General features: G+C 46.9%; 1 protein-coding gene across 6 annotated transcripts in view; it reads right to left on the reverse strand.

Annotated features, from left to right (window-relative positions):
* The window catches only part of TCP11 (t-complex 11), a 679,396-nt gene that overhangs the window by 176,092 nt on the left and 486,229 nt on the right, over positions 1-17,075 (reverse strand). For all 6 annotated transcript variants that reach the window (XM_085645656.1, XM_085645672.1, XM_085645665.1 and 3 more), the window contains exon 5: positions 2,805-3,025. In XM_085645656.1, the coding sequence (XP_085501782.1) occupies positions 2,805-3,025 (221 nt within the window). The remainder of the gene's footprint in view (positions 1-2,804; positions 3,026-17,075) is intronic.

Below are 17,075 nucleotides of genomic sequence, written 5' to 3' on the forward strand. Positions count from 1 at the left end.
GTCAGGTTCTCTTCTGATCATCATTGGTTCAAACTTGTGAGAAACCTCTTTTCCTTCCTGCAGACCTCCCGTAAGTTTGCCTTTGATTTCAATTAAAGGAGTATCCTTGATTGTATCCACCCTGTCTTTGAGGATAAGGGCATCCTTGATCTCCATACTGGTTGAATCCTGTTCTGAAATGTTGTGATTTTCGTGAGCCACAAAATGTTGATGCCCCAAATTGTAAATACTGCAACAGTCCTAACACCCTTGCTGTATCAGTGTCCGATTTAAGGCCTTGCAGAGATTCATCAACATGTTTGCTAAAAAGAGTGAGCCTATCAAAAGGTGTGTCTACGATTTTAGATTGGACATCAATATGGAAGTCTGTGTAGTTTAACCAGCCTTACTTCCTTAGTGCAGTGCCTCCTGCCAAATGGAGAAAACCTGTATTTAAAGCATCCATCACCGAATCAATAATGAAAGAAGAGGTTAGTTTGACTTCCTTTAGGATAGCTCTCATCGTTCCCCTCTTATCCTCAGGAAGAAGATCCAGAAATGGAGCTATGTCATGGCACATCTGGCAATTGTAACTACCTAAAATCGCCAGGGCATTAGCAGTCTTAGTTGAGGGTGCTACTATAGAAGAGATTCTCCGACCCAGATTGCCAAAACATTTGCTATCCTTATCTGGCAGACTAGATGACGGAGTTATTAAGGTATTGGTTCTTCTCTGAGCTGCTGAAGCAATTACTGAATACGGTCTAGTATGACCAGCGAGGCAAGCTGGAGCCAAATCTGGGGCTCTGTATTTCTTTTCCAGGCAAGGTATCACAGATGGAACGGTAGCAGGTGTCTTGATTAATTTCAGACCTTCTCACCAGACATAATCAAGAATAGGTATAGATTTAATGTATTTCTGTAGTTGCTCTTTAAACTCGTATAGAAAACATGGTTGATCTACAGAGGTCATTGGTAGGTTGAATTTCTTGACAGCTTTTTCAATCTACAAATGAAATTTCGAGATATCATCTGTAGCATCTTGTGGAATTCGCCCATCGTTTCCACCTGGTAAAATAACATCTCGGCCATCATCATCCCTTCTATCACAATCCGATGGTAGCTCCCCTTCCGCTCCTTCTACATCAGAATAGGTAGAACCATTAGAGTAAACATCATCAAGGTCTTCTCCATGGACCGAGCGCTTTGGTATCGGAGGAGGAAGTAGCGGTGATGGCTGCCTAGCAGGGAAAATTGGTGAAGGGGCACATTGAGGAGGTGCAGGAGCAGCAGGTAACTCCATATTAGGATTATTAGATGGTTGCTGCAGCAATAATTTAGTAAAAGTATCCATCACTTTTTGCAATGTTGAAAAGTCCATTGGCACTTGATCCAAATCTTCCTCTCTGTAATACCCACACGGCTTCTAGCTTACATCTATTTGAGTATTTCCAGACTTGCAATCCTGCTGAGACACACATCCACTGTAGGACTCCTCATCATCCATTGCATCCTCTTCAAAGTCTGGGACAAATCTCACATCCAATTGTGTTGGGCTGTAGGATGTCAGTGAGGCATAATCCCTAGCCTCTTCTTGTTCTGACTGCATATCTGCACTGCAGGCACATCTCTCACCCTTAAAGGTGAAAAAACATCTCCTCCCATGTTATTCATTGACTGCGTGGATCCCAACAGTAATGGGGTCAATGGTTTGGCCATTAGGGTCGACAGTAGGGTCTACGGAATGGTCATCGTAGACGGAATGGTCGTTGCCGCTGGTCCCTTCATCAACTGATTGCTCAACGTCGACAGTGTTGTTGTTGCTGTCATTGTCAACATCTTCAGCGTAAACTATGAAGCCAAAGACTTTGCCATCAGGGAGATTTCCTATGAAGATTTCTTCTCCTGTATCATCAGGGTCTCTGTAGCGCTTAGACTCTGGTTTATCAGCAGAGGAGTCGCTGCAAATGTTGTTTTAAATAAATCATGCTCAGGAAACTGAACAAGCCTCCTCTTTTGCACTGCCTTCATGGAAGTGCTTGGGGGCTTTTCTCAGGGAATCTCCCCCCGAAGAGGGTGCATCTCCTTTAGAGGGGGAAAATTCTCTTTATTCATCAGAAATAATGCCAACCTCCTGTCTTTGCCCTCAACAGTCTTAGTGGAGAAAGACTTACAAATCTTGCAATCCACTGACTTATGTTTATGATAGAGACAATAAATACACAGAGTGTGAGTCATCAGTGTAAACTTTCTTACAGCCATGGTGATAGTTGCTTGACAGACCAAAGATCACACAGGTTTAGAAAAGGAAATCAATCTTTTTCTAAAAACATCTCACAGTACAGTAGAGCTGATGAAAGGGCTGGTTCAAATCCAGAGCAGATCAAAAATGGAAACAATTTCAGGTTCACTGAAAGGTTAGAGCAGGGTTCTTACAGGGGACTCCCTCACACAGAACTTGCAGTAGAAATGTGAGCTATGGTGGCCTCTGGGGCGGAAGTGGTGCTTAAGCTTCCACCTTATTGGCTGAAGTTTTGGTTCATTCAAATGAGGTGGATGTGTTAAACATACTATGTTGCTTCATGTCTATGGCTTTTTTTGCATTATATACTATATGTTGTATATTTTTAGACAGTACACTGCTATTTTAATGTACCAGGGATTCCCAGCCTGACAGGGAATGATTCAAGCATGTGAATATATAAAAGATCCAATGTTGGAGAGTCAGGATATGAGTGTATTAGACTCAAACCATCATCTAAATCTTCACTTGCTATCTGGTTTACAAAGACCCATCACTACATCCTGCATACATTCCAACTCACTTGAAGAGTTCCACTGTATCAGTCAGACTTCTGAGCCTCTGCACCTCTTTATCTCGGATGGGAGCACATAGCATTGCCATCATGTCAAGGATGAAAAGCACCAGTTGAGGTACATCCATTGCCCCATGCTCAGCTCGTTGGTGGATCAACTCCATATCCAGCACTTCCTCGATAAGGGCCTTCAGACGGCCATGACTGGGCAGCAAAACTGAGAGCAGTGCCTGAAAGAAATAAAAAAAGTAAATGCTTCGCTTTTAATAATCAAAAAAGCAAAATGCCAACATTGGCGTGGCCACAAGGATGTGTCAAATCTAATTCATACTATTAGTGGTCTGTGTATAATTGTTTTTCTAGCGGCAAAGTTGAGGGCTGCTCACAATTTTGTAACTTTGCACAGAACTAAATGGTTACTGAGCAGTTTTGCAGCTTCTGTATTCACATGCTGTACCTTATTCTGCCATCTAGTGGTTGGGACCCGAACTCTTCTCTTGTAGTAGTCTCTTTTCTCCTCCTTTTTAGGTCTCGCCTGACCCAGCGCATGCGCTGGTCTGGCGAGACTTATTGAGAGGGCTCCAAAAAGTGCTACCAGGTCAGCCTAGAGCTACAGTGCATGTGCGCGCGGGCCGCGCTTTACCGCGATTACTTTCACTTTCGCGGCCGCACGGTCGCTTTGATGTTTGATCGCGATCACTTTCGCAGCCGCTTGGCATAGCCAATAGGTCTCGCTTTTGGGACCTTATAAGTATTTAGTTATGCAACTGTTACATAGCTAAAACACATAAGGTCCCAATAGGCGAGACCTATTGGCTATGTCAATGCTTGTTGTTGTTGTTAGGTGTTAACTGTTTTCACCATTTGGTGCCTAGTCCAATCTTCTCTTGACGTAAGACGCCCCCACCGGACGCCCCTGTGAGTGGTCTCCATCTTAAGATTTTTTTTTGGTTACTGTATTTTAGTGCCCCATAGGCTTCCTCTTGACTTTTACTCCCTTTTGCTCGTTAGCTTTTTCTCACCTTATTTCCTGGAGAGGTGGGTGGGTCATGCGTGAATCCAGAAACATTTTCAAGCTTAAAAACTACTTCTACCGGTAAGTAAACATTTTGTTTTACAGTGTGAATATTTCTTGAATCACAAGCTGTGGATCGATTTCATAGTGGTTTCCTCACTGTGGTGGATGGGTTAGAAATTAGGCTGAGCTGGCAAATAAATGCTTCAGTACTCTCTGACCCATCTGTGCCTTCCGTTCGCCTGAATGTTAAAGCAGTAGTGTTTTGTGAACTGACAACCATGAGCCTGCCATACACATGTTGTTCAGAGGGACATTTGCCAGGAAAGATATGGTGGCTCCCTTCTTTCTTGTCAACAGTTCTTTTGGCTTGGTTTTCCGTTGTGTGCCATGTTTTTTGTGACACGTGGATTGGCTGAGCTTTTAATGGTGTTGTTACTAACTGCCATTCCTTCGTTATTGTGTACAAATGATACAAAGAACTGTTTCCCCTTTGAGATTGACTTTGTCCTCTGAAGGTAGTACATTTTTGCTGTGCGCGAAACCAGTGAATGTGGAGCTCTTTTGGCATGAGTTTTTAGTTCCTGAAAGAACTAGGTATCTGGATTATTTGGTTTATGTGAAAGTGAGATATGACCTTTTGCAGGAAGTGTGTGTTGGTATTCATGATGACCCTGTTGTGTTTTTGGAGGCATGGCTACTGTATAGTGAGTACGTGTGGCTCACTTACCCTGTGAAGCGATGTCATTGCAATTAGAAACGCTATCTTGAGCATGATACATTTTAATGTTGACCTGGAGAGTGGTTCAAGTGGTTCCTTCATCAGTTGTGTAAGCACCACATTTAGGTTCCACATGGGTGTTGGAGCACTTGTTGGTGGAGTTATCCTTTTGTCATTGTTCTAGTAGTTTAGGTGTTTTATCGTATCCTCTGATTTCCAGAGTCCTCTGATGTTGAGCTCCCAATATGTGGTCTTCATCCCATGCAAGAGGTGTCTGTGGTGATGTTTGCTGTCGCAGTTGGTAGCATGAAGGGTCTTCCTACTGCTATGTTTTCTCTGTTCCACCACACCATCTTCTCCTGTACTTTTTGCTTCGCACCCACCAGGTTTTCCCAAATCCCAGTCACTTGTGACATTGGTTCAGGATCCAGTCCTCGATCGGTTTCATGTGTAGCCTCACATGCGGGATTAGTGGTATATAGGAGGCCATCATTCCCAGCAACTTCCCATCAGTCATCACTGTCAGAGACTGATCCTTCTATTAGCAGCAAGCTTCTTGTGTTATTGTAAGAAAGTGGGATCTGCTTTCATGGTCACCCCCACTTTTTGCTGGTGTCATTATGTTTTACTGACTAATTCGACTGGGATCCTTCAAATCAAGACCCCAGAGTCTGTGCTTCCTCCCTAAATTGGACATGGTGAGTACTTAGGTACCCCCCAGTTTGGGTACTGATGTATCCTTATAATTCCCAAGTATATGGTACTAAGGTACTCAGGGCATAGGTACACTAGGGGTCCCCCATGGGCTGAAGCATGTATTATGCAACAAATGGGAGACCACACAAATTGTGACTACAGGTCTGCCATTGCAGCCTGTGTAGGCCGGTGCTAGCACCACTTAAGATAGATATACGTTTCCTTATATCCGAGGTCATTGCACTTAAAACCTATAAGTCACCCCTAAGGCAGGCCTTTCAATTCTGAAGGCTCGGTTCTAAGTGTGAAGGTGCCCCTGCATGAGGACACCCCTACAACCTATGGAGTCCATTCTCCCCGGGTTGTAATTGCATCAGCCATTACGATACATAGAGTAGCTATGCGTCATTACTTTAAACTGGCTGTAACGAACCTGGTCGTGTTTGATACCAAACATGTTGGAATCATACCCCAACACCATAAACCGTGTGATTCATGCACTGTCAAGCTCCCCCGGGAGGCCCTCAGTGCTCCCGGTACCAATCTTCTAGACTGGCTTGCTTCACCTTTCAGATAATACAGAATCTCCCACACGGTGGCTCAAACACGGCGAAGCAGGAGACATAAAACACAACACCACCTAGAAAAGGGTTTTATTTTACAAAATGCAAAGACTCTTTTTAGAATAAGGCTTGGAGTTTTTATTTATGCAATGCTCCTTAACCGAAAGGCTTTCCCAGATGCCAAAATGAACAACATTCAAATACACAGAGGTATATATTTATATGCAAGCAATAATAACACACTTGGTAAATGCAACAGTTAAATGCATGAATAATACTAATGAATAAACAAGCAGCTAATAATATGAGATAACGCTCAAGAAAATATACTAGATGTCCTGCAAGAGATAAGAAAGATATTTACACTGAATTCTTCAAACAATTACTTTGGATGTGCACTCTGACTCATTTACACATCACAAAGAAAACACCTCAAATGATCACAGCCACTGGAACCACATCACAATGGCACTAGTCAGAAACAAGTCACCTCACCTGATCGTTCACTCTACATCCTTGCCAATTCACGCTGGGGGGGCCCGTTCACAGCTGGCTTGGACTCTCGACCGGGACTCAGGTTCCGTTTGTCTTACAGCAGTACGTCTACTCTATAAGTGAGCTCCCAACTCAGCTTTCAACAAACCTCAGCTTTATAGTCTCAAAACACACAGAAGATTTGAGAGACTTCCTCCCCGCGCCAAAGGAATCTTCCTGGAACTGGCCAGCTTCCAGGCAAGCATTCCATGGCACAAAGGAGTTCCCACGTCCCCTCTACATTCTCTCATGTTCCAGCCTTTATCTTAACAAAGCTCACGAAAGACTTCCAGGGTACATTAAACAATCTCTGACAAAAACAATTCTTGAATGTTATTAACCCAAACAACTTGCGAACCTGGCAGTGCGCGTAGAAAACACCTCAAACAAAGCAGTCCGAATTCGGGATGACATGAGGCCACGTCAAAGCCATTAGTAAGAAATTAATAATGCTGCCAATGTAAAACACAATGCACTTTTGTGCACCACTGCTTATAGCATCACATACTTAATCTCTCAATGTACAACACAGTGCACATTTGTGCACCATTGCTCATAAGACTGCACTTCGAGACCAAAAAGTACATTCCACACCTCTCTCTCTCTCTCATGCTTTCAAATGCACATCCCACATGTTCTGTTCTTGGCAAGGCTGGCCTACTCTGTGACAGCTCCCACTGAAAGACTACAAGAACAAGAAAGAAACCTTTAAGAGAAACAAGGCATATGCAGGACGTTGTACATTCAGGCTAGGATAAAATAACACACCAAAGTCAATTAAAATAATAGTAGTCGAAGGTCATCACAGGGTGTCAGACCACAAGAGTGCCTGTAGCACTACATAGACCCAGACAGCAAACTATGGCTGCTACCGACCAGAGACACGATTCTGCCCTCCTGCCGCTGAGCCAAGCTCGAGCAGGGGAAGACAGGACAATAAGTTTCCTCTCATAGGGAGGTGTGACCACCACCCAGACAGGACTTAGTATATTGGGACAGGGTGGAGGTGCATGTCAGTGCCAGTAAACTGCTTTGAAGGGCACATTTGGTGCCCTCCTTGCATTCTCCAGTTGGAGCCAATTCAGGGAGCCATTGGCTCCCGCTCTGGCGTGTAACTGGACAAAGGACATGGGAGTATCCTCCCCACCTTCCTGTCCCTCCTGTGGGAGGGTCCTCTGAATCGTCCCAACCCTTTCCTTAGGGTACTTAAGGGCTTATCTGTGGGTTGTTTCTTAGATTCATCGTAGGACAAGACTGAGAACCAAAACCACTTCATCTTCAACCATCTGGGCACTTTGGACTTCGCTGGAATTCACTTTGGGAACAGAGACTGCAACTGGGAAGACTCCTGCTGCTCCTGGTCTCGTCGTCCTGCCAGTCTTCTGTGTGGTCTGTGCCTGTGCTCCATAGAAGTTCTTCTACCGGCCTGTGTACATCCAAGACATATGAAGGAATCTCTCTTGAAGTGAAGAGAGTCACTTCCCTGCATCTGCAGGCACCACAACAAAGCGGACCGGTCTGCGCTTCCTGAGCTCTTACGGACTCCGAAAGGTTCAACAACGCAGGTAGTGGTTCTGCAATTCCCTCAAGGTCTGCATGGTCTTCATAGCAAGTTTGAAGCCAGTATCCCTCGTCAGAACTGCTGGAGCAGTACCCCTGTGCACCGTGTCGACTTGCCGTTCCCAAGGCTTGTTGACTCTTCACCAGAGATCTTTGAGTTCCAAGAAGCATAAGCCTCAAGCTTCTCCTGCAGCCAAGATCTTCGCCTGCACCGCATCCTCTGTACTGTAGGTCTTCATCCTTTGGTGAGCTGCTCGGGGTCCTCTTGCGACTCCTGTGCCTTCGGCCCCCTGGGTGCTCTTGAGGGTCTTCTTTGGCTTCAGGGGCTCCCCTGCTTTCTCGGGGCCTGCTCTGACTTACCTGCTCGTGGTAAGTCACTTGGACCTTGCTGGTCCCAACACTGCACCTTTTTTGCATACTACGTTGGTTGCCAAGTCTTGTTTGTTGCTTCCGACAGACACTGACCCCCTGGCTCTTGACATCCGACGTGGGACAGCTCGTAAACGGCTCCTGGTCTTCCACAACATCACCTTGTCAGCACAGCTGCAACTTCAAGGGTACCGTCAACTCTCCCGCATCTCCGACATCGGTGGGCATTCGTCTTCCGTGCCTCCTGGTCACTCCTGAGTGGCATAGACCATCCCCTCTGCTTGCAGGAACCTCTCATCTTTAAACCACCTTTGGGTTCCACCAGACTCACTTTCTTCGCCAGAGGCATCTTCACTACAGTCCTCCATTGTGGTCTACGGCAGTTTCCGACGTCACTTCGCACTTATGCACCCGGGTTCCCTGGTGTAGGTATCCCGATTCCTGAGGTATCCAGGGATGGGGTGACTCTCCAACCTTCCATATTCCACTGGGTTTCTTCAGGGTCTGCTGGGAAGGGTCCTTCCTCTTTAAAACTGCAACCACGACTTACCCATTGACTTGTATTGAGTCCACAGTAGTGTTCCCACTCTGCACACAGCCTCCGTGGGGTTCCTTACCTTGGGAGGTTACTTGAGTCCCCAACCCTTCTAGTCTTCTGAGCCCAGGCCCAACTTGGGTCGTGGTTCGAATTCCACTATTTTAGTATATGGTTTGGTCTCCTTGGGGACCACTGTGTATGTGCGCTACTTATGTGTTCTATTATCAAAGTATTGTGGTTATATCTCTGGGTAGGAGATATTGCAATGTGTTAATGAGTGTTTATAATAAATACATATTTTTATAACTACACTGTGTGGTTCTTTTTCACTTAACCTACACCATAAGATTAAGTCCTTCTGGACTTAGCCTGAAGGCTGCTCTCCACAGATACCACTTGGAGAGCTTTCTTAGGTTGTCTAAGACCACTAAAATCACCATAAGTGTTGTCTGGATTAGTGCAGGGTGCTACACTTACATATGTGTGCACCATATACTAAGCCAGCCTCCTACAGTTATGGCCAGTACTCTTTTCACAGGGCAATGTTGTTTCTTGGTTGTATTGATTCTTGCTCCCCAAGAGCTTCTCTCGTTCTGGTATGGGTGATGACTTTTCAGTATTTATGGCGAACCCCTCTCTGTGTAGTGATTCCATCACTGTTCTTATGCGGTCTCTACATTTGTAGAAGGAAATCACCTTTACCAGACAGTCGTCATGATAGGAGTACATGTGTATTTCCCTTCTCAGATGTGCCGCTATGGCACATAAGCATTTTGTGAATAACCTGGGTGCTTATTTTAGTCTGAATGGTAGTACCCTAATTTGGCAGTGCATCTTGGCTACTATGAAGCATAGAAACTTCTTGTGGCTGCGTTTTATTGAGATGTGAAAATAGGCATCTTTCTAGTCTATGGTTGCCATGTAATCCTCATCCTAGAGTTGTGGGATACCCTCTTGTAGCGTTGTTGTCTTGAATTTCTGTTGCTTTATGAACATGTTTAGGAAGCAGGGGTCTAGCACTGGCTGTAGCGGTTTGTTTGGTTTTGGCACTAGGAAATATGTTGATTAGTTGATCTCCTTCAGAAGTACTTTCTCTATTGCTGGTTTTGTAATAATTCTCTCACTTCTTGTCATAGGAATGTTTCTTCTTCCTATGTATTGGTTGTTTTCTTTGGACCCTGATTGGCATGTGTTTTACTAGTTCTATGCAATAGCCGTATAGGATGATGTTGAGTATCCATCTGTCTGACTTGACCTCCCTCCACTCCTTAAGGAATGCTCCTATACCCCTCCCCCCAAAGAGAGGGGGGGTGGGGTGAGGCGTGTGTGTGTGTCTGTCTGTCTACCTGTGGGGGTTGGAGGGGAGCTTCTGTCTTTGTAAATCATTTGCTTGCTGGTGCCACTCCTCTACGTGGCTGTTCCCTGCTCCTCACTCGTCTGTGAAAAGGCTGCCTCTGTGCTGTTTTATATTACCATTGCTTCATTGGTGACTGTGAAAGACTTGTGTGCTGAAAGGCCTGGTGTGGTGTGACGGCTTGGAAGGCCTTCTTCCCATCTGTCTTCTTGTGGAGGTAACTCCCCTTCTCTGTTGGCCTCTAAAGTGCAGGACTCCCATCGACTTTGCTGTGCTGTTGCCCTTTTTTAGGTTCTCAGTGTGTCATCCACTGCACTGCCAAACAGGTGTTCCCTATTGATTGATGTGTTGCTGATGTTGGCCTGAAATTCATTCTTGAAGCCCCGAAACCAGGAATGTCGACTCAACGTTGTTCCCAATATTAGTTGCCTGCTCGTTGTGTCAGTGGCGTCCAGTGCCGATTCCAGGCACATGTTAGAGATATTCTTTCCTTCCTCCACAAGGGAGCTTGCCCTCTTTTGGTACTGCTCTGGCAGATGTTTCATCAGTTCTGCCATCTCGTCCCAGTGTGGGTGGGCATATCTGTTGAGCAGAGTATTAGAATTTGTGATGGGCCATTGCAAGGCGACTCCCCTCTTTCGAACTTCCACCCCACCCTTTCCTTTGCTTTCTTATTCAGGGGTGGCTCAGAAGTAGTTCACACAATCACTCTCTTTCTAGCTGTGGCCACAATGATAGAGCCTGCTTTCGGATTGCCCCATGTGTAAGCACGATCCTTCAAAGAATGTTTAGATTCCTATTCTAACCTGGGTGTAACTAACCTGCAGGTTGCTGGCTCTTTGAAGGCTTCTCTCCCCTGGTCCACAATGCTCAGAAGCATTGTCAGGTACTGGCTTTTGTTTTGTAAGGGTAGGAGTGCCTCCAGCAGACAACATGTCTGCGACTTTTCTTCATCCAAATGGACCCTATACCAATCTGCTGCCCTCGTGACAATTTGGTTGTACATGGCAATGTCATCCAGAGGTAAAGGCCTGGATGGATATGTGCCTGCTCCCTCTTCTGGGAAATCGGCTTTGACGTTCTGTGGCTCTGGAGTCATTGGGGGTGTCAATTCATCCGAGTCATTCACCTCCTATACGTTTTTCGGTCTAAGGTTTGGCCGGGACGCAGAACTCCTGGAAGGAGGCATTGAAGTCCTTCTTTTGAAGGATCACTGCCATTTCAGGCTTCAGTGATCTCTTTTTTCAATTAATTTCAATAGTGCTTTCTTAGGGGTCAAGCGTGGTCGCCAGCCTCTTTTTAGGCATGGACGGCTTGGCTGCCGGTATTTCAGCTGCCATCTTCTTGAGCCCGTCTCGCTTTCAGTTGTCCTTCAACTACAGTGTCTTTTAAGAGGTTGGATCTCCTTAGGTGTTCTTGGTATGGGACCATAAGGGCTCTTTTGACCTCGACTTGCCTACGGTCGGCAAGATTTTCAGTACCCAGACTGTCTATTGGGTTCTGTGGTCCAATGTTATCTGCTTTCTTGTCCCTTGTTTTATTAGCGGTACCGGTCCACGCTTTTCTTTGCGTTTCTTGTGTTCCTGCTTGACGTCAATGAGCTCTTTTTCACCATCTGAGCTCAGCTCAGCTCCTTCTGCGACGGTGTCCTCCTCCTCCTAGTTAAACAAAACCAAAGGGAATGATGGACGGAGTGTTGAACATTGGAAGCACTCACCCCCAGTCAACTGATCTGGGTTTAATCCATCATCATCTCAAGACGACCTGATGCTTCTCAAAGGCCCTGCCTGCCTTGAGACACACCAGATAGATTTAGCAAAGACCTCTCTACCTCATAGCTGTTGTACATGTGGTCGGATGCTGAAATTTGTCAATATCTGTACTGGGAGGACGACCCCCAGGACATGACGATCGAGCTTACTGATAAAATTAGGGCATGCCTTGTCAATTGTAGATCACTGCCCAAGCATGCTGAGGATGTCTGGCTAGTGTTAGCAGAGGCTACTTGGGATGTTATGTTTTTAACTGAAACCTGGTTAAATACAGACTTGGTGACAACAATTGCCCTGGCCATCCCGCCAGGTTTCAAAATGTGCTCGCCAATCGAGAAGGCAACAGGGGGAGGGGGGGGGGGGGGCATTATTTTTAAAGACTCGTGGGAGCTGGTGTCCTCTGCCCCACTCCTCTTGCAGGGAATTGAGGCACTTAATTTTTTCTTAAAAATCACCCCCTCCTCCTCCCTGTCAGGCATACTCATCTACAGACCACCTGATTGTGCGGCGACTGCGTGTCAGGATCTTTGCAATTTTATAGCTCAAAAATCGCTAGTTTACACCAACTTTATGGCCCTTGGTGATTTCAATTTGCATGTGAATGACCCAAATTGTCTACAAGCAGCGCAGCTGGTCTCGTCTTTGGCAGGGGCCAATCTCGTACAATTGGTGTCCTCCCTGACGCACAAAGCAGGCCACACCCTGGATCTAGTTTTCTCCAACATTACTACTATAGGTATGGAGAATCCTTGCCCTTTGGTGTGGTCAGATCATTACCTGATTCCTTTCTCTGTTATTTTGACTAAACCTGGCCAAGTTAAGGGAAAACGCTCTATTTTAAAAAGAAACTGGAATAATCTGACCGCAGCATCTCTAGGCCCTATTCTTCACGACAATTACCCTCTCCTATCCTCTGATCCCAATGCAGATGCTGTTGCTATAAATCAATGGATTGCCTCTGCTGTGGAGTCTGTTGCTCCAGCCAGAGTGGTGAAGTCCATTAGACTGTCCCCCTCCGCACCCTGGTTCTCAAATGCCCTCAAAGAATAAAAAAGCAGATGCAAATGACTAGAACGCCAGTGGAGAGTGAGCTACTGTGACTCAGCAAAGGAAATCTATAAAAAAAGCACTGAAAGATTTTCATAAGTCACTAAAAGTAGCCAGGAGGGACTATATTGTCTCGAGCATCCACAACGCTTATCACTCCAGTAGAGAGGTCTTTAAGGTGATCCAAACCTTTTTTAAACCCAAAGCAATAGAGACTGATATGATACCATCTCCAGCTTTGTACGAAAATATTTGCTAATAAAATTTCAAAGGTCTATGACTCCTTTTTGACATCAGAGGCAACAGAGAAATTAGATACACCTCTGAGAGTGGTGGAGGTGTCTCCGTTTACTAATTTCATACCTATCTCGCCTCAAGATGCTTTAGCAGAGATTCAAAAACGTCGATCAGGGGCCCCAGATGATCCACGCCTGCCTAAACTCTGGAAAATGCTATCTTCTTCCCTGACGGGTGGACTACTTCATATATGGAATTCCTCTCTTGACACGGGCATCTTTCCAGACAAATGGAAACATGCAACGCTTCTCCCTTTGAGAAAAAAAACAAATGGTGACCCAGGTGATCTCAACAATCTTACCAAATCTCACTGCTCCCCGCGCCCGGTAAAATGTTGGAGAAGCTGGTTCAGCGACAACTGACTAACTTTATTGAGAGCAATGGCTCTCTGCATGACACACAATCTGGTTTTCTGGCGGGTTTTAGAACGGAGACCGCCCTCCTAGAGGTGGCAGAGTCAGTAAGATGGCCGCTGGATTCAGGGGCATCAGCGCTGCTGGTGCTCCTGGATCTGTCTGCGGCATTCGACACTGTTGATCATACCATATTGGTCCAAAGACTACAAGATGCGGGCTTTGGGGGGGGGAAGGTGCTGACATGGCTGACATCATATCTCAGCGGTCGCACCCAGAGTCGCCCTACAACCATTTGAATCAAAACCCAAACATCTTTGGTGTGGTGTCCCTCAAGGCTCAGCACTGAGCTCTTTACTCTTTAATCTCTACCTAGCTCCGCTTTTTTCTTTGATTGCCAACTGGGGAGTGAAAGCGGTTTACTACGATGACGACACCCAGCTGGTTTTCCCTTTTCAAGAGCAGACGGTAGTTGCTTTTAAGAATTTTAAAGGGTGTCTGCGTGACCTAGCGCTTTGGATGAACACAAGCAAATTAAAACAATGCGGGGAAGACAGAAGTTCTGTTTTTTGGAAAAGACCCAGTGCCAGCTCCAGATCTGTGGGGGCCATCAGAAATGGGTCCACCCCACCTCCTGCCACTAATATCAGACATCTAGGTGTGAGATGGGAGGCTGATCTCTCCTTCTCGGCCCAAATCCAGCAGGTCACCGCTACTTGTTTCAGTAAATTAAGAAATCTACGGAAATTTTTACATTTCTTTTTTTTTTTTTGTAATTCTTTTTATTAAACCAATTCGACAGTCATACCACAAATGTTTAGCTACAGGCGAGAGCAAGGTACAAATGGCCACATAATACACATAGCAAGACATTTTATCGGCAAATTTCCCTAGCGATCAGGGGGATGCATGAGCCTCATCTACCATCTGTCTGCTCGGTGGGGGACATATATCACCTCTATAGTGGTTCCAAGCACCCCATACCTTGATCCACTTTCCGGGGCAGCCGACTTCTCCCTCCACATGCACCAATCTAGATCTTCTCTCCACTTCCCAAGCCCGGGCGACTGCGCCGCGCCCCACAACTGCGCGATGTTCCTCTTCGCTACCATAAACGCTAGCGTAGCCCACTGTTGAGTGTACGTGTTGAGGTCATTAGGCTCCCAGACATTTAGCAGGCACCTTCGCGCCTCTAGGTGGATGTCTACGCCCAGCACGGCCCGCATAACCCGGTGCACATCTCTCCAATATGTTTCTATCTGCCGACATCCCGAAAGGATATGAAAGAAAGTCCCAGTGTCACCACACCCCCTCCTACACAACTCACTTTCCGCCCGCCCCATGCGAACCAGCCCGGGACCCGTTACATATGTCATGTGGAGAATATTAAGCTGTACCAGCCTAAGTCTGGCCTGAGTCGCCACCACCCTAGGGGAAGAAACCGCTTCCTGCCAATCTTCATCATCAAGCTCAAGACGTTCACTATTCCAATTGCCCCTAAGGCGCACCAACGGATCATCCATATTATTGATCAATTTCCTATAGATGAGAGAAATAGTCTTCTCAGGAATATGGCAATCTAATATTCTGGCCTCCAGCGGCGAGGCCTCCGGCAGCGATTCCCCCCAGGGACCCGTGCCCGCAACGCATGTCGGACCTGCAGATAACGGAAGTACTCGGCATCCGCCATATCATACTGCTCCTTAAGGGTAGCAAACGGCAAAACCCCGCCCTGACCCCACACATCCTTAATCTGAGTGATCCCTATAAGGTCCCACTTATCGAAGCCCTTGGATTTCCAGAGGCTCCCTAACTGTTCGGAATCCCAGAGAGGCGTTGCCCGCGTCAGTCTGCCGTCCCACCCCAAATGCTTATTAACTGCGTGCCATACTTGGACGGCATGCGCCGTAGGGCCGGTGAGCGGGAATCTACCCTGCCTGGCATACAGCGCTCTAGTATACTCTCCCCCGGGAAGCAACCACCTGTCCATGGCATAGCCGGGCTCTCTCGGGCCACAGTATATCCCATGATTAATCGCTGCCAGCTGGGCCGCCCAATAGTATTTCCTAATATCGGGGAGGCTGATACCCCCATCGTACCAATTCAGGGTCAGCTTAGAGAATGCGATCCGGGGTCTACCATCCCACAGGAGCTTCCTCTGGAGGCTTTCAAACTCCTTAAAGTAGGAGCCAGGTACCGGATCCATCGTGTTGTGAAGTGCATAAAGAAAACGCGGAAGGGCCATCATCTTAAAGAGGACCACCCTCCCCAGCATAGAAAGAGGAAGAGATTTCCAACGCACTACGTCCGCTTTAAGGCGCTGCAAGGGCGGGTCTAAGTTACCGGCAAAGCGCCGCCTCGGGTCCAGGGAAACATAAATCCCGAGGTATCGGAAGCCGTCAGTGGCAACGGCTATTGGGCAACCCGGAGGTATCCTTGGCGGCGCGCCGGCCAGCACATAGATGACAGACTTGACCAATTAACTGTATAACCGGAATACCTACCAAATATAGCTATGACGTCTAGTAAGCAGACCAACGACCCAGAGGGAGCAGCAAGGTAGAGCAGAACATCATCTGCGTATAGGGAGATCTTGTCTTCCCACTCAGGAGTCCACCGCAGCCCCCGAATAGAGTGGTCCTGCCGAATCCAAGCCGCAAGCGGCTCGAGTGCCAGCGCAAAGAGAAACGGCGACAGGGGACAACCCTGACCCGTGTCTCTGCTCAGCTGGAAATCCCTGGACTTCCGGTTATTCACTACCACCCGGGCCATCGGATCTGAATACAGCAGGCGGATCCAACTACAGAATACCGGGCCAAACCCGAACTTACCCAGCACTGCGAACAAATACGGCCACTCAACCATGTCGAATGCCATAGTGGCATCTAATGAGACCAGAGCCGCTGACTCCTTTATCGTTGACGCTCTGCTCAGCACCCCATGTAGGCGGCGCAAGTTGAGTGCCGTATTGCGATGGGGCATAAAGCGCGATTGGTCAGGGTGCACAAGAGTAGTAATGACCTTCCTCAATCTCGTGGCCAACAACTTTGCCAGAATTTTAGGTTCCGCATTAAGGAGTGATATAGGCCTGTAAGAGGCACGCTGTGCCGCCGGCTTGCCCTCTTTACATATAACGACTATGTTGGCGACCCTTTGGTCATACGGTAACATTCCTTTAGCTCTACACACTTCAAACATTGCACGGACATGGGGAGCTAGCCTACTCGCCGCCAGCTTGTATAATTCCACCGGGATTCCATTCGGACCGGTGGCCTTCCCGGACCTCACCTCCCTGATCGCCTGCGCCACCTCCTCATCCGACAACGGGGACTCCATATACGCCCCGTTTTCCTCTGAAAGTGCGGGTAGCCTCACGTCCCTCAGCAGTTCACTGTTCTCCGCTTCCGAGTAGACCCCGGAGGCGCTATATATGGAGCTGTAGTAATCAGCGAACGCATTGG

This window comes from Triturus cristatus, chromosome 1_1, assembly GCF_964204655.1.
Source record: "Triturus cristatus chromosome 1_1, aTriCri1.1, whole genome shotgun sequence".
Lineage (NCBI taxonomy): Eukaryota > Metazoa > Chordata > Amphibia > Caudata > Salamandridae > Triturus > Triturus cristatus.